General features: G+C 39.4%; 1 protein-coding gene across 1 annotated transcript in view; it reads right to left on the bottom strand.

The window, feature by feature from the left end:
• Nucleotides 1–1,119: 1,119 nt before the first annotated feature.
• Nucleotides 1,120–23,127, bottom strand: part of BTC (betacellulin) — a 61,887-nt gene continuing 39,879 nt past the window's right edge. The window contains exons 4-8 of the mRNA XM_029234693.1: nucleotides 16,923–17,021; nucleotides 9,955–10,072; nucleotides 4,517–4,663; nucleotides 2,699–2,754; nucleotides 1,120–1,208 (exon numbers count right to left, since the gene is read on the bottom strand). Coding sequence (XP_029090526.1) covers nucleotides 1,120–1,208; nucleotides 2,699–2,754; nucleotides 4,517–4,663; nucleotides 9,955–10,072; nucleotides 16,923–17,021 — 509 coding nt within the window. The remainder of the gene's footprint in view (nucleotides 1,209–2,698; nucleotides 2,755–4,516; nucleotides 4,664–9,954; nucleotides 10,073–16,922; nucleotides 17,022–23,127) is intronic.

Below are 23,127 nucleotides of genomic sequence, written 5' to 3'. Positions count from 1 at the left end.
GGACATCTCATCATTCTTTATAAAAAGGTAGGAAATTCCATATTCTATGGAATATTGGCTCAATGTGCATTCTGCTTTTTCAGGTTTAAAAAGAATCTTTATTAACCGTAATCTGGAGTTGAAGGAGCATTTGGCAAGATGATCCCAAGTGATAGATGACTATGGTCATAATTTGATTGCACCAAAATTCACCTGAGAGCAATCACGGGTACTGTTTTCTTAGAAGAACAAATGAGGGTATGGTCACAGCCAGTGTCTGCTTGGGCTCTGCTGTACTGTCACTGACCATTTACCCCGGGATACATAGCCTCTTCCAGTGCTATTATCTATCCTTTAGCGAGCATAGACACTTACCTGGGGCTTAAAGACTTCAGGCATTTACTTCCCATCTCTGCTCATTACCCTAGCTATGGGGCAAATCTGTTTGCTTTAGAAATGTAAGAATGTATGCATATCACTGAGAATTTATAAAGGAGCAAAGAAGCATAATGAAAGTCAAGACTACGGAAAGCATGATGGTAACAATAACATATATCCAGGACTCTGCATTCTGAGTTTCTGCAGGAAAATGCACCAGTGTCTCAGAGTCATGGCAAAACACAGTTTAGTGTGAAGTCTTGGGTTATATTGTGAGTTAGGTTGCAACAACTCCAATGAAAAAAAATGATGGTTAAGAGCACAAACTTTGAGCTTGGGTAAATCTTGGTTCCAGTTTCAGCTCTACTTATTCCTAACTCTGTAAAACTGGGTTAGATTACTTAACTTCTTAGGGCTTGTTTCTATACATGAGAAATGAGGATCATAGATCCTTAAAAGAATTAAGGAAATAATGTATTTCAAACTCTTAGCACATAGTAAGTTTTGGATAAATAGTAGCTTTATTATTAATTCAATTCCTCGGATCTAAACTCCTTCCTACTCTTCTTTTTTGTTTGACTAGTAATCCCGGTGACAAAACTTAAGTGGAAGTTTATTAAAATTTCCCTTCTTAACTGGGTGCTTTTCCCAAATACTATATAATAATAAAATTACTTATTATTATTATTATAAAAACAACAGTAAACAACACAAATTAACATTACAAACAAAAAGTAAATATATTATTTAAAATTCATTTTGCTAGCTGTTTTCCTGAGACACAGTCTGTCCATTTTCAAATGAGTAAGGTATTTTGTAGCTTGCCACCAGCCTGGAGGTACCTTCATAGACTGCAGGAAAAAGGAAAAAAAGAGCAAGCCATTGAAAAGAAATGTACTACGTAATTACAAAAAATATCTAGAGCCAGCATTTTTGTTTTCAATTCATTCGTGTCATTCTGGTAATAAGTTAGGAGAATATTATAATTTCTTGATAAGCATTTACCATGCCCTATTAACCTGCTGGGCATTCCTGGGAAAGGAGATTCTTTGCACTGTGGGGCGAGCTATAGAAAGTCACCTTTCTCGCTTGCTGGGTGGGAACAAGAAAGCATGTGGCCTTGATTGTTACCGGCCTCTTCTATGACCTAAGAGGAATTAGCCAAAGATGAAGCCAACTCTTCAACTGGTGAACAGAAGGACAGAAATAATTGTTCTCTGCATGGGAACTCTGGTACAAGCAAGTGTGAATGCTACCTTCCCTCTGGACTGCCAGTGCATGTGAGCCAATACACTTCCTTTATTTTAAACTAGTTTGGTTGTGCTTGATGCCTTACAGACAAAACTACCCTGTCTGACTGAGCTAGTTATGCTCCGTCTGCCCCCTTGAGTCTTCCTCTGCGCTGCTCCGCGCTCCGGGGTGGGGCTGACCTACAGATTGCATCACAAGGACTCCCTTGTCCTCTGGATTCTCATTGAGTTTGGCTAGTGGGAGGCACCTGCCAAAGATCTGAAGGCAAGAGGAGAGAAGGTTTGGGGGCATTTTTCTCCACTTCCTGCCTCCTTCATTGTTTAGGTGCCAGCTGTGGCTATTTCCATCCACAGCTACAGCTCCTGCCTGGTGGGGTCTTCCAGCACAGCCAGATTCTCAATGCCAAGGTAACTCTTCCCCAGCATTACAGCCTCCTGCAATTGCTAGACTCTGGGAGCCTCAACGTTCCTATGGGTGCCCTCATCCCTGCACTCCCAGCCCCTTCATCGAAATGTCTTTTTTTGGATCATCCGAGAGGATTTGTGATTCCTGCTGAAATCCCAAATGATAGAATATTTAAAAGAGCTTAGAACAGTGCTTGGCATGTGGTAAATGCTCAATAAATGCAGTTATTAAAATATTGCTCTTGTTATTTCCTTTCAGTGTGAGATGTCTAAACTAAAATTCTTCTTTCTTGTGATATATTGGAAAAATATATCAAGTATCTTATAGTATTTTATAAGAATATAAAATAACGACCACAGCCATGCAGAACTAGAAAGCAGACTGATCTCAGTACGTTAGAAAAAGTATATAAAAGTCCACATTCTATCTCTGTGGTAGAGTGACATCCAAAAGAAAGATATGAGAAAGTCTTTTATTTGGCTTCAGATTCTATGAAAAAAAAAAGGCAATTTATTTTAGATGTTTTTAAACATAATCAAATTCCAAACAATGATTTACTTGATGCAGTTAAGCCCTACTTCACCAGGTAAATGTCACCTGTTCCCCATCTACCAAGTTTATCACACTTACCATTAAGCAATACTAGTCTCTTGAATGTCATCATTTATAGGAGTTATATCTTTACCTAGAGTTTCCATTTCTTCTTCCTTCTTTATTCTTTCTCGATGTTTCCGAAGAGGACTTGGAAAACAAAGCGTTAGAAATTAGTGTGGCCCTATTAGTTAATGCAATCACAAAATTAATCAAGAGAGCCTATGATCTTATTTCTAGACTGTTAAAAATGTATAGGTTCCTTTTTTTAAAAAATAAAATTTAGGTTCTCTCTTTATCCATCCCTTTCTCTAGGCTCACATGATAGCTACAATAGCATCAGTGTGGATAGGGTGTAGTTATAGATACATAGGAAGAATATGGTACCTAATTGTTGATAGATCTTGGTGAGCACAAGAAACTTTTTCAGGCCAAGCCATTTTACAAAACAGGCTGATAAGTATTATTTAATGTGTAAATAAGAAATAGTACAAAATGGAAACAGACATAAGAAAACCAAGAGAGTGAGGGTAGCCTCTGGATATGTTAATTAAGTTTCTAGATATACTAATTAAGAAGTGTGTTAGATATTCTGGGCTGCAGTCCAGTTTTCTTAAAGTAAAATTAATGTAATAAAATAGGGCATTTCCCAGCTCTGCCCCAAACTTGGCCTTATAAAAACTCCTTTTTGCCATAAAGTAGGTAAAATTTTAAAAAATACCTTTCAATTTTATACCTAGGAGGAATCCTACAGATTATTTGGTTTAATCCTCTGTCTTACAGAAAATAAAATTAGAGTTTAAAGAGGTTAGGAAACTTGTCCAAGGTCTCAAAGATGTCTAATGACAGAGCTGGGACAAAAATCACTCTAGACTGCCGATAGCTATGCTAATGCCTTTCTACCCAGAATGTTGTAAAGAAAGGAATCATGCAACACCCTCCTCTAATAAATACCACAGCCCGAGGGTAAATGTAACAGTTTAGGAGGCTTCTCAAGACAAGAAGGTAGCATTTTAGAAAATGCCTTTTTAGCATGCTATGTGGGAGTCCTGGCCTGATAAAAAATTCGATGAGTTTCCAAAACTAACTTAAGAATTATACCAAGCCATTCTGTTTCAGAGAAAAAACAAGGTTTTTCTTAATTACCAAAGATGAGGTATATAATGAAAAATAAAGACAGGAGGAACAGTGCAGTCATCTTTCATAAATAAAATTCATTATTTTAATGTGACCAAGAAAAAAATATTTTTGTTTCCATCTTTCAAAGTTGTTGTGTCATGGTACAGTTTAAGAAAATAAAAGTATTGTTTAGCCTATTAATAAACCCACATAAAATATGTGGACTTTAGGACTAAATAATTGACTTAAATTGAGATATAACTGATATATAGCATTGTATTCATTTCGGGTATGACTTGATATTTGTTTATATTACAGAACGATCACCACAGTAAGTTTAGTTAACATCCATCACCACACATAGTTAGAAAAGTTTTCTTTCTTGTGATGAGAATTTTAAGATCGCCTCTCTAAGCAACTCTCAAATAAACAATACTGCATTATTAACTATAGTCACCATTAGTACATTACACCCCATGACCTATTTATCTTACAACTAGGAGTCTGTACATTTAGGTCGCCTTCATTCATTTTGCCCACCTCCTTTTTTTTTAATTAGGAGATTTATATAAATTTTATTTTAAATCATAATAATTATGCTCAGAAAATGACAAAAAGTATATGTCCTGTGTTTATTATAAATGCTTCTAAATAAATGATGGCAAAGTGTGAAAAGTGATTTAAATCAAAGCAAAAAGGAAAGAGAAAAGGTAGGAAGGAGGGAAGGAAGGAAAGAAGATAAGAAAGATAAAAGTTTTCAGATTCCCTTAAAATTAAATTTAAAAGTACTTACTGACAGCACGTGCAGATGCCAACCACCAAAATGATAAAAATTACCATAACTGCTATCAAACAAATCACCAAAATCTGCCCTCTATCTCCTCTTAGGTAAAACAAGTCAACTCTCTCACATCTCGCCCCAGCGTAGCCTTCATCACAGCTATAAAAGTGAAACAAGAAGAGGGCAACAAGGTCAAAAGTGAAAGACTTTTAAGAATCTTTACTGTTTCTTTTTGGAAGAAACTAACACTGTATTCATTACTTGGAATTAAGAAAGGGTGTAGTTCCTTAAAAAATGTTAAGTTGTAAAACCACTGTGTTCATGAGAAATTTCATTCTTTGCTGAAAACCTGTCATCCCTTGAACACCATTAATAATATGCCTAATATCAATAAACAGGGATGATAACAATTTACTAAAATCTGTCTTGAAAGGAAGGGGGTGATAAAATTCCCTACACAGCACTCCCAAGTGTTTAAATACCCCCAGAACAGGGAATTCAAAAAGCCCCAGGATTTCCCATTTCATCATAGGACAATACAAAGCGTTTCAGTGTGCCCAAATTCTCCTATTATCAATTACTTTTAAAGTATATGGTCTTATATGATCAAACATGGAACACATAGAAAGCTCCATAAATGTTATTCTACAGGATTTCTCTCCCCCCAACCCCTAGCCCCCTGGCCTCTCTTTTTAACTTCTATGCATCCGTTCTGGTTCTACTGCGTTCAGGAGTAACAGCTAGGTAACACTCTTCCCTTCACCACATTCCCAACTGCATCCCCTCAAAATACAATAGGTCTCGTCCTCTCCAGTTCCTTTATCTGACCCTCTGAGGCCACATATTCAGAACTGTACACCATGCCCTCCACTCTCCTCTAAATGCCCCTTTTTCCTATGGCCCAAGTAAAGTGCCGTGACCAGAAATCAACAGACTCTCCAAACGGCACTATTCCCCCTCGCGTTCTTCCAACTCCGTCAACACAGTCCTAAATTCACCTCAACTTAGCATATGCCCCACTTCTGAAGGTGCAGATACAGAGCCATTTGACCAAGCCGAGATTTGTCCAAGCAACACTCAACCCCCTACAGCTCAGTGATTTAGGGACCATCCATAGTATTCTCTGAATTGTGTAAGATGCATAAAAGATGACTAAGAAGTTTGTCTGAGGCTACTTTAAAACCAAAATTATGTGTTGTAACATCAACACCTTTGCACTAACAAATATTCTCCCTTTTTCTTCTCCTCAGACTCATTCAAAACACAAAGAGACACTGGTCATATACATAATTATTGAAATCTCAGAAAGATGAAGCTCTACTTCTTACAAAGATTCCTGTGCAACCTCATTTTTGGTTGTGTTTGTTTCTTTTATGAAAGGATCTATTGCCAGGCCACTCAACAGTTTATGTTTGATAAGAGCTAAGGCAATTAATTCCCACAAAGCTTTATTTCTCAAGTAAGGAGATCCCTTACTAGCTGGCAATATTGTAGCTGATACAACGCTTAAAAAAAAAAAGCCTCGCTCAGTCACAACCATCAATTGAAAGGTGAGGCTCAATGCAAGCAAAGGAGCAAAAACACCTAATGCCATCTATTGCAAAATGACCCCAGGATGTATGAGGGAAAATTGCTTCCTGCAAGATAGCTAGGCTGTTCATTGCAAGGTCAAAATAACAGGAAGAGAGCTTAGAAATATCTTGAAATATCAAAAATCTTTTGCACATAGGACTGGAACTGGGGGGAAAAAATCACTTTTAATTGCATGTGTGGGAGGGAGGTCTTTAGAGTTTTGTTTTTTTTTTAAGGTTATAATTAAAATCTACAAATAGAGTCTCTTCCAATTAGCAGAAATGTTTCTCTAACAAATTTACTAAATACAGCATTTTTAAACAAATAACTGTGCCCATAAAGTACATAGCAATTACTTGCTGCTTTTAGAATGTTTTTCTAATTATAAGTTCTGGGTTCAGTTGCTCACCCATGCTTTAAATGAAGTTCTCAGTAAGCAGTCCTTCCTGTAAGTTATAACCCAATGAAGCCATGTAGCTGGTCAGACTCTTACACAGCCAGTTACAGTGGCTCTCCCATTGTTTCACTGCTCATCAGATTAATAACATATCAGCTGATGGTCATTTCAATGGGAGAGGAAGAGGCAAAGGGTGAAAGATGCTAGTAGATGTTTAATAAATGCTGAGCAAATGAATAAATGAGTTTTTATGTAATAAACATCTTATAAATTAAAAATAACATTTAAAGATGCTATGACCCTTGAGGACTCTGAAAAATCAGGATTTGGGATCGCTATTCAGAAATAATCACCAGACACTGTTCTAATAGATGTATAAGTATTAACTCAATTGATCCTTATAACAACCTTTGAAGTAGGTGCTATTATGAACCCCATTTGACAGGTGGAGAAACTGAGGTAAAGAGAAAATAAGTGAGTGGGGTTGGATTCAAATACAGGAAGTCTGGCTCCCCAGTTCGTGCACCCACCCACATGTAACACTACCTAAATGAATTGTGCCATGTAAATAAATCAAAGTTATGTACCTGGAAACAAACCATCTCCATTCCACAAAAATACTGAGAAGACTAAGAAGGGACTTGAGTTATTTGAAACACACTTTGGTTTTTTATGTAAAGACAGGAGTCCACAAACTCCTATGATCCCAAGCAAAAGGAGATATTTATGGTTTCCCAAGATAGCGTAATCACCAATTACAAGACAGCTTTGCTTGACCTGTGCTACACCAAGTCACCTAAAAGGTCAGGCCTAAGATGTATACTTCCCATTCACTTGAATGGTACAATTTATGGAACATTTACTCTGTGCTGGGTATCACAATAAGTACTTTTGCCTGTTGTATTATTTTGCTTAATTTTCAACACTTGAAAGGAAGATGTTATCTTCTTTTATAGATGATAAAACACTCAGGGGCTTCCCTGGTGGCGCAGTGGTTAAGAATTCGCCTGCCAATGCAGGGGACACGGGTTCGAGCCCTGGTCTGGGAAGATCCTACATACCGTGGACCAACTAAGCCTGTGCGCAACAACTACAGAGCCTGCATGCCACAACTACTGACCCCTCCTGCCACAACCACTGAAGCCCATGCGCCTAGACCCCGTGCTCGGCAACAAGAGAAGCCACCGCAATGAGAAGCCCGCGCACCGCAACGAAGAGTAGCCCCTGCTCACAGCAACTAGAGAAAGCCCGTACGCAGGAACCAAGACCCAATGTGGCCAAAAATAAATGTAAATTAAATAAATAAATTTATTTTAAAAAAAAAACATTCAGGAAAGGTGACTGACCCATTGTTAATGCTGCTTATAACTGACGGAAACAAAATATTGACTTAGGTCTGTCTTACTCCAAAACCTGAGTCCTGATTCGCGTGTTCTTCCTCCTCCCCTTGAGTTTTGTATCATTCCACCACTAAGAAGGTGTTCCTGGTTCAGATTAAGGTCTTGGATTTGACATCTAGCACAGCACTAGATGAACCATGACAGAGGGACTTGTTCATTTATTCATCAGACATTTCTTGCGCACCTAGTAAATTCTAGGCACTGTGCTTGGCACTGGAATATGAAAATGAATAAGCCATCATCCCTGGCCTCTAGGAGCCCACAGCCACAGAAGGGATGTCCAGAGAAATCAACAGTGATGCTCCAGGGGAAAAAAGCTTTCACAGAAGTGTGACTGAATCACAGAGGAAGGACATCGAACTCAAATCAACGCAGGGGTCCAGGAGGAGCTGATGTTTGAGTTGTATCTTAAAGTGTCAGTAAGAATAAACTCTCAGACTATGAGAAGAGCTTGTCTAATAAACCATGCAAAGGAATGTAGGATTATGGAAGAACATTGGGGAATGTGGTGACAGACATGGCTAGAAAGTCAAGCAAGCATCAGAGAAGCTAGGGAGAAAATGGGTTTTAACCTCTGACTGAGGGGGACAGGCTGTGTATTGATCTCAGGCAGGTAGATTACACCCTGTGGTTTTCATTCTAGAAGGCAGCAATATTAAAGAACAGTACATCTACAGACATAGGGACCAGTTAAAGAAATGTACTGGGTTAAAGGGCATTAATCTTTTAAAAATTCATGATATTCTCCCAAGTCAGTGAGCAATTAAATGAATTTTTTTAAAAAAATCAACTCCTGGACTTCCCTGGTAGTGCAGTGGTTAAGAATCTGCCTGCCAATGTGGGGGACACGGGTTCGAACCCTGGTCTGGGAAGATACCACATGCCGCGGAGTAACTAAGCCCTGCACCACAACTACTGGGCCTGGGCTCTACAGCCTTTGAGCCACAACTACTGAGCCTGTGCGCCTAGAGCCCGTGCTCTGCAACAAGAGAAGCCATGACAGTGAGAAGCCCGTGCACCACAATGAAGAGTAGCCCCTGCTCGCCACAACTAGACAAAGCCCGCACGCAGCAACAAAGACCCAACGCAGCCAAAGATAAATAAATACATTTATAAAAAAACAAAAATCAGCTCTATCTTTCCCAACACATGCACATTTTCCTTATTTCCTTACATTAGTCTTTTTTCTTATTCCCCTCTAAGTATTATCTGTGTATATTGATTTTTTAATTAAATTTAATTATAATCAAACTTTGAAGAAGTCCATGACTCTTCAATGTTCCACTATATCAGGGCTTGGAATCACTGTTCTGAGATACTTGTGGAAAAAAAAAAAAAAAAAAAGAATACTAGGGCCACTACACAGAAGAACATCAGCGCTCTATGACTTGAGGTCAAAAATGTACTTAAGAAATCACCTTGCTCCTCTACGAGGCAGGGTCTCAGGCAGCACTTTACAGAGACATCTTTAGAAGAAAATAAATATTTAAGATATGCAAAAAATTTGTTTGTGCCTGAGTAAAATTAAACTTGGACTCAATCTACCAAGAGTTGGAAAGAGAACTTTCCTCCCAGTTCCCTGCTGTACTAAACAAGCTTTGTGAATCTCTGAAAATAGGACTGATTTCCATGCACTTAATTGTCACCTGCAAAAGTAGCTTGTAATTTGGCAGAAATTCTTTCATATTTACATTCACCATGAACCACCTAACACACGCCAGAAGACTGTGTTTGCATTCGAGTGCAAGAAACCCCTGGGAGTTTATTTGAGCTGAAAAGCATCCTTAACACTGGACAGAAACAGTTTTGCTTGCGCAAGGCAGCAGAAGACACAGCCCTGCCTGGAAGGCGATCTGGACTCTCGCATGCTCATATTTCAGCAGGAAAGTGTGCGTCAGTTTCTCCATAAGTAGCTGTCCAACGGGGCCCCTAAACAAGTGGCGCAGGGAGCGGAGGGGGTAGGACCAGGGGGAACTGCATCCCAACAGATGGCTGGATTAGCTCAGACTTTCCAGTCCTGTCACCCCCCAAACCGGCACCAGTCTGTACCCCTTTGCTTGTCGGCTCAGCGCTTCACTTACACGCAGGAGGGCGTCTGCTCGGCCACCACGAAGCGACATCTCCCTTTAATGCAGTAATGCTTGTACTGTTTGGGGCACCGAGAGAAGTGGCCTCTTCGCTTTGGCTGTGTGGTCGTAGCTGAAGAATGAGAAATGATTCAATAAATCAACTCACTTTAAATATACATTTGTAAGTAGAATCATATTCCTAACTGTGCTACCAGTTTTTCTGTGGAATATACTCCAGTCTCTCATTTCTCCTTCTCCCCACACTGGCATATGTCGGACTTTTGTGACCCGAAACTAGCCCTAGAGATTGGCTAATGGGGATTGTGACAGGAACGTCTCATATTTTAACTAAGATTTCTGTCCAAACTACCTCTCAGAAACGTTAGTGTTGTTTAAAGCGTAAAGCATAATTGTGGTAAGAGAGAAGCCTCTTCTTTCCATGAAGATTGTCAGAGACATGGGGCTGATGGCATTGAAAAGAGAGGAGGGTTTTTTCCTTTCTTTTTCTTTTTTTAACTTAAACACAGCACTTAGTGCCAAATGCTGGTCTGTAGCTTTACAGAGAGAGTCATCCCTCGGTATCTGAGGGGGATTGGTTCCAGGACCGCAGGTGACACCAAGATCCGCAGATGCTCAAGTCCCTTGTATTAAATGGCATTTACAGTCGGCCCTCGGTATCCCCCAGTTGGGGTCCGTGGTTGGTTGAATCTGCGGATGCAGAACCCGCAGATTCGGAGGGAGGGCTGTATTTACTCATTTCATACTCAAAAGAGGCTTGTGAGGGAAGCACTGTTCTAACTGCTATTTATGGATGAGCAAAGCACAACTCAAAGAGGCTAAATCACTTTCCCAGATCATGCAGCTAATATGTGGCAGACCTGGGACTCAAACCCAGGCAGTCCTGTCCCAGAGTCCATGCTTCTGCCTGCTCCACTCTGGTGCTCTGTCAGGCAGGTAGCTGTCATCTGCTCTCAGCCTGCGGCACCCAGAAGTCCTGCTTCTCTGAATGGGAGATTATCCCTCTCATCTGACCCCTGGAGGGTTTCTCTTGCCCTGAAGGAGGAAAACACTGTAAGCTTCATATCCAGGATTTCACTCCTATGCTGACTTCCTTGTCTTACCTTTCAGAATCTTAATTGCCTAATTTTTCAAAGTTAATTTTTCACCAGGGGGTGTAATATGGAGCGATTTCTCCATCGTTTACGTGTAGAAAGTTTCAAGAAACAAGGACTGTCAAGAGAAACAGTAAAGAAATTCTAACTAGCTGTTCCATGTGTTGCTTCACAACAGACACCCAGAGAAAACTGCTAACTAGCCAGCTCCAGCCCAGGGTCGGCCTTTCCATAGTCATGGTATGACCGACAGCTTGCAGGACTCAGACACCTGTGGACCGAGAAAGCCTACAGTGGTCACTTCAGAGGGCATTTCACACTAGGTTTGGTATGGCACCTGGCACCCCAATGACGTTACACAATCCCTTTATAATTAGCGGTGACTACTAAACTTCTTAATTAATATTATGAAATGAGTATATATACATACGTATACCTATATAAAAAAATTGCAAAGGACTCTGGATGATCTACACACAGCAAATTTCTGTGATGCCAGGTCACAGACTTTCGGAGGGTGACAGAATGTTGTTGAGGCACTGGCTGACCTGGTTTTGGTTGGTGACTTGATTACCAGCCATGCGGACTGCCTGTACGTGCCAGACATTTGCTCCCACGCATGCCGATCAATGGGGCTCTTAGTGAAATTTCTCGCAGAAAGAACTGCAAAATGTCTCAAAGGCAAAGATCTGTGTACTTTGGCAAATAAATTGATCAAATGAAGGTCAGCTTCCATCCATCAAGTACTTCCTCTTTCCATAGCCCTGTAGTAGGCATTGGAAAACATCAAAGAAATAAGAGATATCCTATCTAACTATCTACATTGGTACAATAGAACAAATTTAAGTCAATAAAAAGCAACAAACCAGTAAAAACAACCATAGTAACCATGGAAACATGGAAACAGTGGAAAAAACACTGGCTTAGGAGGAAGGAAATTAGTGTTTCATTTTCAGCTCTGCCTTTCATGAGCCCTATGGGTCCAGGCAAGCTAATTAAGCTGTCTGAGCCTCAGTTTCGTCATCTGGAAATTGAAGATGATAACATCTACCTTAAAGGGCTGTTGAGAGGCTCAAGTAAAAACTACATGTGGAAATTCCTAGCAAAGTACCTGGGACAATAAAGTCCTCGGTAAATGAGTTGATTCTAGAATCTTGAAAATCTTGACAATTCTAAGAGAAATCTTGTGCCAGTACAAAGAGGGCTTATCTAATTAAAGAAAATTTCTAGGAAATGTAGACTTTTTTAGGAGGAGGTGAGCAAGCAGTTGAGTTGCGGATAATGTCAAGAGCAAAAGCTCGGGGTTGGGAATATGCCAGCCTTATGCAGGAGGTGGGTGGTAGATTTAATGGCTGTGGAAGAGACCTGAAGGAGAGTAGCCAAGGATGGCTGTGAATGGAAGTCAGAGACCACAAATGTCAGTGGGCTCAAGTGTTTACCCTTGAAATACAAGGTGGGAGAGAGCTGAAGAAGGTTCTTATGGATTAAATTACATGAAATATGTAAAACCTAAACTGTGAAGTGTTTTATCAATGTATTAGACAGGAAAGTGCACAACGGATTAAAGTAGGAAGATGCCAAAGGGAAAAAGAGGAATCCAAGGCATATCCGAGCCATGCAGACATACATGATATAGACCTGGGGCAGGGAAATGGAGGGCAAGGAGATGAATTTAAGAATACATGATCAATAAGGACCTACTGTATAGCACAGGGAACTCTACTCAATACGCTGTAATAACCTGTATGGGAAAAGAACCTGAAAAAGAATATGTATAACGGAATCACTTTGCTGTACAACTGAAACTAACACAACACTGTAAATCAACTATACTCCCATAAAGAAGCAGTAAGACGTACCGACTTACTTGCTCCAGAAAGGTCTTTTCTACTTTGCAAAGCACACCTGACTTTAAATATAAGCCATATGGCTCTGTATCCTGAACTTTACTAATTCCTCTGGCTGTCACGCCCCTTTAAACATAGCCAGTCTTTTAATAAACACCATACGGAGCAAGATACCAGAGAGCGCCTTAACCAGCAGCTGCTGGATGCGGTGATTTGATCAGCCATGGTTCATCCAAGCAACACAAATCCATGCCAGGGAAATGTTTGCCAGGCCCTGTTTTGATTGCTCACAGAGTTCTCTCCTTTGTAAATAAGCATGCCCTTAAATATTCCCAGCATTATTTGGATTTAAAAACCCTTCCATGCCACCAAGCAGAAAATGTCCTAAGATTTCTCTCTGGAACTTTAAAACCTGGAAGAAAAATTAATCACACATACCGCGTCCCCCCCCCCCAAAAAAAAAACCCAAATGGGATCCTCTCTCTTTCTCATGGTAATGAGAAGGTTTATCATCATTCCCCCTTTTGAAATGCACCTAAAATTCCAGTTGCTTTCATCTAATAGTCATCAAGGTCACATTATCTGAAAATTGAACAGCTGTGAAATCTAACATTTTCTGACTATCATGAGACCTGATGACATAGGGCAGGGGATGGCAAAATCTACCCTTCCATTCCAGAGGTGTTTACCAAGAAAAAGGAAAAGTTAATCTTATGACAAAAGAATGATTAGTCCCATGTATTGTGTTTCTCTTTTGAGAAGTAAATGGTATGGTCTTGAAAATGTAACAGCCGTGAAGATTTCCCTGATACTGGGGGTGGTGGAACTTAACTGATCTTTTTCCCTCCCACCTTACTCTTTTCCAACCCACATTCCTCAAACCAGAACCTTCCTCTGGGAGTGAGTTTGTCCCACAAAATTGCTGGAGAAAATTACAGGTACCAGAGGATCAGATCGCAGCACAATCTTATAAGCAGATGGGCACCACAGGTAACATATCGTAAGCTCTTCATGAGACACTGTATTTCAGAGATTCTACAACCAATTAAATAAGAAACCACCAGGGCTACTGCAGGTCAGTGATGTCAAAATTTGATTCTAAGAGTTAGTAAAAGGGATCAGGAAAAAGAATAGCTTTCACTGATAGTATGGGCAGATACATAGGAAGTGGTCACCTTCTTAGGGTCATATGAATAATTAGATGACATGTGATGGATTCCCTTGGGCCAAACTAAAGTGGAGGAATACAGCAGACACCCAAATAATCTAGTTTAAATATGGAATTTTCCTCAATTTGATGGATGCTTTGATTAAACAGTGTGATTCCTTAGTCTTTCTGTACATGGTTCTTATCCTCAAGCCAAAACAGGCTTTGTGATTAAAACTCTTCACAATTGATACATTAGGTTTACTTTTCAGAAAACCTTCCCTTATTTATTCCAATAATGCTCATGAAAAATCTATTTAATGATTTTGCAAATGATATTAATATCAGCAACTCTTCTGAAATCAACTCTAAGGGTAATACACAATTACTATGACAATGCTTTTTTGGTAAATCTCATTACAATGTTTATAACCTCTTGTATCTCTAAACCTTTAGTTAGATACATAGTTCAATCTCTGTGTAAGAGATTTAAAAAGGGATACTAAATTTTGAGATAGAAGTCCCACAAGTGTTATCAAGGAGAGAGAGGAAGGAAAACAAATACCTATAAATTCATCTTCTCACACAGATATCTGACCTAAAAAATAGGGGGAACAACCAGTGCACAGAAGAGTTCAAGTGGTCACAGCAGAGTCTGGAGAAACACTTCCTCCTATTCTATGAAGTACAGCCTGAGGCTTTAATGTTCTAAGCATCTTCCCAATAAGGGTTTCTTCATTTTACAACCTTCTTAAGCCAGGAGGGGAGGAAGAAAGTTTTATACTTTTTAAGCTAATTTTCCTTCTTATCTTGCCAACTATCTCTGTGGGACAGGGGAATGTAAATTCATGATGCTCTTGAAAAAGTGCAAAATTGGAAAATTTTTTGTAATTGAGGATTCCCATTTGTCTTCCATTCAATGCAGTTTCCTGTAAAACTGTGAATTGGTCTGTTTCTCCAGGAAAAGAAAAATAAATCTCACAGATGTACTTATTACCTTCCTGGTTTACTAGGATATGCTTACACGGGGGGCCAATCAGGTCTGATCAGCATGTCTTTTAACCAGAAGGACTGTGCCAACCATTTCTGAGCTTACAGGAGTGAACCTTCACTTAGAGCTGCCCTTTTCATTCCAGCCCTTTAAAGGAAGAAAAAAGAATCCAGTATTGAGATTTGAGTGTATTTCATGTATCTAAAATTATTCATGGCTAGGAGACAAAGAAGAATCGACAGGGAAAAAATTGTATTTCCTTTTGTTTTTCAAGAGTGCGTGTGGAAAAAACAAACAAAAAAAAGAATGCATGTGATACCTCCTTTGCTCATTCTCCCCTGCTGGTTTGACCTCAGCTCCCCTAACCTCTAAATTCTGCAATGCATTGAGGCTCAATGCTTTCTCATCTCTTCTCCTCTCTCCTCTTAAAGTTTCAGTTCTGTAAGATAAATAATTTCTAGAGATCTACTATACAACATCGGTTGCCATAATTAATAATATTGTACTGTACACTTAAAATTTTGTTAAAAGGGCGGATCCCATGTTAAATGTTTTTACTACAATAAAAAATATAAAAATACATTTAGGAGGATGAAGAGGAAGATTTTTTTTAACACTGTCAATCATCAGATTATGGAATAATCTCCCAAAGGAAATGTGAAAATGCTGTCATTTAAGACGTTTGAAACCAGACTGAAGAAAAGCACACAAACACATAAAGTTGGCTTTGTCCTTCTCACTACATGGGTGACAAGACCCGCACAAGCATGACCTAACACAGCGATGGACTCCACAGACTGTGGGCACTCTCCAGACCACCCACTAGTGGGAGGGAAAGAAAGATGAAGGTTGGGCTGGAACTGATGACTCACATCAGGATGACTTGCTCAGCGTGTTCCTGGCTCAGTTACAACATTCCCAGGGTGCTAGGAAAGGAGCACTTACACCACGTCACCATACTCCCAGCTCAGAGAAGTTTCCAGGGAATACAGGAGGCTCTTCTCCACTCTGCCCTACTTTTGGAATTGGCCTGTGTTGTGTTTTGTTTTGTTTTAAAATAAGAAACAACTCCTGTAGAACACCAGACCATGCAATTTATAAAGGACAGACAGACCTTAGACCAGGAGTCAGCCAACTATGGCCCCAAAGCCAAATCTGGCCCACGGCCTGTTTCTCTAAATAAAGGTTTATTGGAAGACATCCAAGGCCATTCATTTGCATAGGTCTATGGCTGCTTTCATAGTTCAATGGCAGAGCAGAATAGTTGCAACAAAGACCGCATGACCCACAAAACCTAAATTCTTATTATCTGACTCTTTACGAAGGCTGATCCCTGCCTCAGACTACTAAATTTGAGAATACTAATTCAGGAATCTTCAAGGTAAAATATGTTTTTAAATTGTTGCCTTCTTCCCTTCTTCTAAGTTATAAAATAGAAAAAAATAATTTTTTAATTTGAATAGAATATGCCAGCTTTCTATGAATCTAGTCCAAGACATCACATGCTAGAGGCTGAAGCACACACACATCTACGATGCCCAAAATAGTATAATGATGAAGAACGGAAGCACTAGAATGAGAAAGACCTGAGCGCGAATCCCAGATTTGTGATATATCAGCTGTGTGACCTTTGGCAAGTTACGTATTCTTTCTAGCTTCACCTTGAAATAAAGTAAAAAATATTATCCAGCTCATAGGGTTCTTGCAAGGAGTGAATGAATTACTGTATGTAAAGCCCAGAGCCTGGTACATTAACATGTGCTCAAAAAACTACCTAGTTTTATGATTATTATATTATCAACAACTTAAAATTTAGGGGGGTCAAGTTTCTGAGGCTGAATATGAAGCTGATAAAAACAAATGCATCGCTTGTTATGCGTTACCTGGGCAATTTTCTCCACGATCTCCACAGAGAAGGCCATCATTTTCAGGACTCCTGGTTGAATTCCCATCTGCCACAACACAGTGGAGGATCACTAGACCTTCAATTTTAAAACAGAACCAAAACAAACATGAAAACTTGTTCAATGAAAATGTGCTCACTGTGAAAGCTTCTATCAAAGTCATGACGATTTATGAAAATAACAAGCCTGTGGCTCCCATTTCCAAGTCATTCTCCCACAGCAAGGGAGGGCTACACAGGCCAGCGTGTCTCATTTTTTAAGCTCAGGGCTCAAGACAGAATTTTCAAGCCAGCATCACTTACATCTGACAAGCCCCGGCCCCTTAAATGAGGAGACTTGACCATAGTTGTGATGGAGCCTTATCCTACAAGCAGAAGAACAGAGGGAGTTCTCATCCAGCGGGTGAATACACTGATGAATTTCCAGGCAGAAGGGATGATGAACCTGTGTAGCAATGTATTTTCTCCATGCCACACGGACCCAGTGTTTTTCAGGTATAAACTGTTGAGTGTGCTTCTTTCTGGGGAGATGCGAACTAGATATTCAATTCATAGGAATTGTTTAAAAATTTCAAATTCCTCCAGCTAAGTACCTCTGTCTCTGACAAGGACAGGCTTCATAGAAAGGCATGGGGAAGAGAGGAACACTGTGTTGAGGTTAGGACAGCTTAGAATACAAAGTGTAGTCCTTGCGAGGGTCCTGATTCAAACAAAGCAACAGTAAAAATCACTTATGAGATAATTAAGGAAATCTGACATTGTCTGGACATTAGAGAATATGAAGAAATTGTTACAGTTTCAAGTGTGATAATGATATTGTGGTTTGGATACAAAAAACAGAGTCCATATCTCTTAGAGATATGTATTTAAATACTTATTAAAGAAATTAATGAATCTCTGATTTGCTTTAAAATAATCCAACCAGGGAAGAGGGCTGTGAGGTAGTGAGGGAAAGGCATAGATGAAACAAGATTGGCCACATATTGGTAACTGTTGAAGCCGGGTGGTAGGTATATCAAGGGTCACTCTGCTGTTCTCTCTACTTTTATATATATTTTTAAATATCTATAATAAGAAGTTGGAGAGGGGAGGGCAGTGGAGGAGAGATAAGACGGCTTGGTAGTTAACTTTTCCTGAGTTCACAACCTGCTTTTGCCACTTGACAGCCATGCACATTGGGCGAGTTTTATAACCTCTCAGTTTCCTCAGCAGCGAAGTGGAGATGATTATTAGCTCTTCTTGTGAGGAGCATTGTGAGGATTCATCCAGGTAAGTGTGCAAAGCACTTAATACACTGCTAGCACATAATCGATGTTCAATTAAATTCTCATTATTATGTAACTGGTAGGAACAGAGTAACCTGCCCACGGATTGTATTGACATTTATACATCTAGCCAAGGTTCTAAACTATACATGTCCTCCGGTACAATTCAGTCCAACCAATGTCCACGAGCACCCAGAAACACACAGGTGGATAGGACATGCTCTACCCTCAAACTGCTCCAAAGCTACTAAGGCAGGTAAAGAGCCAACCAAGTAACCAAAACACAAAGTGATAGTATTGTACCAGAGAACAATAGTATTCAGAAAGGTCAAAGGCCAAAAGGTCTTCAAAAAGAGCTTTTCAAAACAGAGATTCTTTTCTATCTCTATTGAATTCGAAAAAAATTTTTTTTAAAAAAAGAGGTGGTAACTAGCATTGGAAACAGTGAAGAGAAATAGAAACTCATATCCATTGGGGATGGGTAAATTAGTATTACTTTTCTGGAGGACAATTTAGCACTATGTGTGCTAAAAGCTAAAAGCTTAAAATTGTACATGCACTCAAATCCAGTAATTTCATTTCTAGTAAGTTTGCCTAAGGAAATAATTTAACATACATAAAAAGACTTCGCTACAAAATTTCTCCACGTGACGTTGGTTATAAAAAATTAGAAATTACTTAAATATCTAACAATAGAGAATTGATTAAATATAGGGAATACTTCCATGCAATAAAATGCTATTCAGCCATAAAAAATGATTTTCAAACATTTCAAAATATTCCTCAGTAAGAGAAGCAGGCTACAGAATAGTGATGTAGTGGGATCTGAGTGTTTGCGTCTGTTTGTGATAAGTATAAAAATATCCATACAGATAAATAGTCAAAAAAGTTGGGTAAGTAAGTAGGTAGAGAGTTGCCCACAATGGTTAGAAGAAGACTTTTTCCTTAATTTTGTTTATTTGCACATTCTTATTTTTCTATCTGAATATTCTGTTGATTGCAACAAGAAAAAAGGAATAGCTCAAAATTTAAAAAAAACAACAACAAAAATTTGGCAACCAAATTTCCAGATTTTTCCTATCTTTTATCCCAATACCTGGCTCCCTCCTTTCACACTTAGAAGGAACCAGAAACAATCATTTATGGCTTCTCAAGCACAGGATTGTATATTAATCTGTTTGGTAATCCTGGAATCTAACACAGAATACAATGGATATTCAACAAATGTTGAAAGATGGACCAATCTTAGGTCAACCTATAAACAAACAAACTAAACAATCAATTTCTAGTGGAAAATTTTAACCATCTTCTTTTTTACTATAAAAACAGATTTAAATCATTTTTAAAATCCCATACATGGGCTTTCTTCATGGGCAGATTCAAGAGGCATTCATTCTGCAGTTGATCTGTTCTGATGATGGAAATTGAAAAATAAACTAAATCTCGTAGAGATTCAACATCTGAAGATGACAATATCTCTGCCTCAGGGCTATTGTAAAAACTAAGTTGAATAACGTAAGAAAAGGCACACACAGGGCTTGGCACATAGTATACAATTTTTACTCTTCTTCTGCTCCTTCCCACTATCACTTATGATTTAACACATGATTCTTTATTTCCACATAACAGAGGAAGTCCTGATTCCATTGAAACCCTGCCTGGCCCTCCTAACCTTCTGGCAGGCTGAGCCCAGGCTCTCTTCTGCTAGGGTTCACTCCACATGCTGGCATCAGCTGGCAAAGGAATTCCACTGGGTAGAGCCCCTGTGGAGGACCCCTTGCGGTAGAGACATTCTCAGGCCAACCAGACGCCAAGCTCAAGGCTCTGGGACAGGGTCCACAGTCCCTCCTACTCCCACCTAATAATCTTCATCAGCTGGGGCTCATGAACCAAATCGAGCTTGAGCCTGAAGAACCATTTACTTAGTCTGCATAGTTTTAAAAACTTGAATCATGACAGTTCACATCAAGCCTGGATTTTCCTGTTTCTATTTAAAAAGCAGGAAGTCTGGCAACACAGATCTGAAACACCTTCATGGCAACAGCTGGCTAGAGCCTAGTAGCACGTGACCGCTTTAAATGCCACAGACCCCCTCAGGCTTGCTGCGTTCATCTATTTTAACCGCGTAGACCCTGACAGGCGTTTGAGTGAGTGATCTGCATGGAGCGACTCAGGAATCAGAGAAATGCTCACAAAACCATCCACCCAGTATTGAAGGCTGCTTCAAAGACGAAGGCCACTCCTGTTCCATCCATAATCCAACAGATATTTATTAAACATTTTGTGTTTGGCACTGGTGCACAACACTGAAGGTTCAAAGATAACGTATTATCACTAACCTCAAGGAGCTCACATTTTGACAAGGAAGATAGACACACAAATCTCTAAGGTATAGTGTGATGAGTACGAAAGAGGTAATACAGGAATAACACAGAGCGGAGAATCAACTCTGCCTGCCAGCAAAGACTCACTGAGAAGGCGGGAATTATGGTGAGTTTTTAATGAGTAATAAATGATTTTTTAAAACATCAATTAATAACTTCTAGAAAATGAAAATTGTGTAAGCAAGTAATTATGTTATAATGTACTGTGACATAATTATAGTACATTATTTGTTTCAGCAGTGGACAATATTTATATGGTAATGATAATGTAAATACTGATAATTTAACAAAATGTGTCGTAAAATCAGGACCAGTAATTAGCCAACACAGACCATGTGGGGAAAGTGGTTGTGATTAATCATAATTTGTGCTGTGCTAATTCTTAAGTGTTTTGAGTATCACCCCTATAGTAACTATACTAGAATTAGAAGAGAATCTCAATAGGTCAAAGTCTAAACTTGACAAGTCAAGAAACAATATTATAAGCATACTGTTTAGCAATACAGAGATAAACACAGAAGAGGCACCTGAAGGAGTCAAAAGTGGTTGATTCTAGGGCGGTGAAGAGGCAGGAAGGCAGGTACAAAGATCTGCTATTCATCATTATAAACTTTTTAGTACTATTCGATTTTTTAAAATTTGTGTATATTTATTACTTTATTAAAAACAGAATTAATTTTTAAGAAAAGGATAAATAAAATTGTAATGAACCAGGTCATTCTAAATAAAAGGGACAACCTATAAAAAGACATGGCATGAATAACTTGTCTAGTTCGCTTGGAGGGTGATTGGGGCTTGTGATGGAAGAGGAGACTGGAGGGCTGGTAGGTCACAAATGGCCTAAGAGCCATGTTAGTTACTTTGAGTTCTGTTATGTCGCTAAAATGGGGTCATTGAAAAGTTTTAAGTGAGAAGCAACATGATCATCTTCTTTTCTTTCAGTTTGAAAAGTTTGCTTTAATACAAATACAGGTGATTTCAGACATACCTAAATGAGGTGGTAGCACACAAATCTGTATGGAGAAGAAGAAATGAATGCGAGAGATATTCACAAAGTGAAATACAAAAAAAGACTTGGTGACTAATGGGCTAGAGTGGGAGATAAGGAAAAGGGAGTCTAGGATGACTCCGGAGTTTGTAACTAGAGTGAATGTCTGGATTGTGGTACCAATCACAAATATAAGGTATACAAGAAGACAAACAGGTTGAGGATTACCGTAGACTGAATTTCTTGTTGAAACCTAATCCCTAATGGGATGTGACGGGCCTTTGGGAGGTGATTAGGCTGTGAGGGTGGAGACCTCGTGTACGGGATCAAAACCCTTGTAAAAGACACCTCACAGAGCTCCCTTGCCCCTTCTGCCATGTGAGGACACAGCAGAAAGATGGCTGTCTATGAACCAGGAAGCAGGCTCTCACCAGACATTGAATCTACTAGACCCTTCATCTGGAACTCATCAGCCTCCAGCACTGTGAAAAATAAATGTTTGTTGTTTACAAGCCAATGTTGTTACAGGTCTATGTTATTTTATTAAAGCAGCCCAAACTGACTAAGACAGGCATGGAAAAAAATCAGTTTTCGACACTCTGAATTTGAGGTGACTGTGTCTCATTTAGAGACAGTAAATGGATATTAGATCTGGAGCTGTGGAGTGAAGTCATAGCTACGAGTTCTACATTTCGGAGTTATGAGAAATAAACTGGTACTTAACGCCACACATATTGATCTGTTAGAAAGAGCCATGTGAAAAGAGAAAGCTGATTATGGATAGAATACTGAAAAAAATCAATATAATAGAGGGGCAGAAAGAGAAGAGTCCTCAAGGGATCAAGAAGAGCCACAGGGCTTCCCTGGTGGCGCAGTGGTTGAGAGTCCGCCTGCCGACGCAGTGGACACGGGTTCGTGCCCCGGTCCGGGAAGATCCCACATGCCGCGGAGCGGCTGGGCCTGTGAGCCATGGCCGCTGAGCCTGCGCGTCCGGAGCCCGTGCTCCGCAACGGGAGAGGCCACAACAGTGAGAGGCCCGCATACCGCAAAAAAAAAAAAAAAAAAAAAAAAAGAGCCACAGAACTAAGAAGAGAGGTTTTCTAGAAGCATTTGGTCAACTGTATAAAAACTGATGGAGAATTAAAGATAAGAACTGAAATATATGCAGTAGATTTGACAACCAAAAAGCACTAGCAATTTCTTGCTAAAGAAATAGTAATGGTATGAAAGCTGTGCAAATAATTGGAGATTACTCTTCACAGATGTTGAACTGAGAAAGGGAGGGGGGTTAAGATTAGTCAATATGTACAGAAAAAAAAGAGAGTTATTTTGCTTTTGTTTTATTATGAAAGATCATTGACAGGAAGATGCCAAAGGTACAGGAGAGAGGCAAAGGATGAATTAATGACAGAGCAGAGAGGCTGGACAGTTTAGCCCAAAAGGCAGGGCCACTTCTGCAAGTGCGATGTAGTTCTTTGCAGTCAGAGTTAGTTATTCTGGCAAGTATAACTCTATTTTGAGTGAATGGAAAGTCTTTGGAAAATAAGA

The sequence above is a fragment of the Monodon monoceros genome, unplaced genomic scaffold (genome assembly GCF_005190385.1).
Source record: "Monodon monoceros isolate NGI ecotype Baffin Bay Population unplaced genomic scaffold, NGI_Narwhal_1 Super_Scaffold_20, whole genome shotgun sequence".
Classification (NCBI taxonomy): Eukaryota; Metazoa; Chordata; class Mammalia; order Artiodactyla; family Monodontidae; genus Monodon; species Monodon monoceros.
Note: the sequence above shows the minus strand (reverse complement) of the source record. Positions and strands in the feature narration are given on the sequence as shown.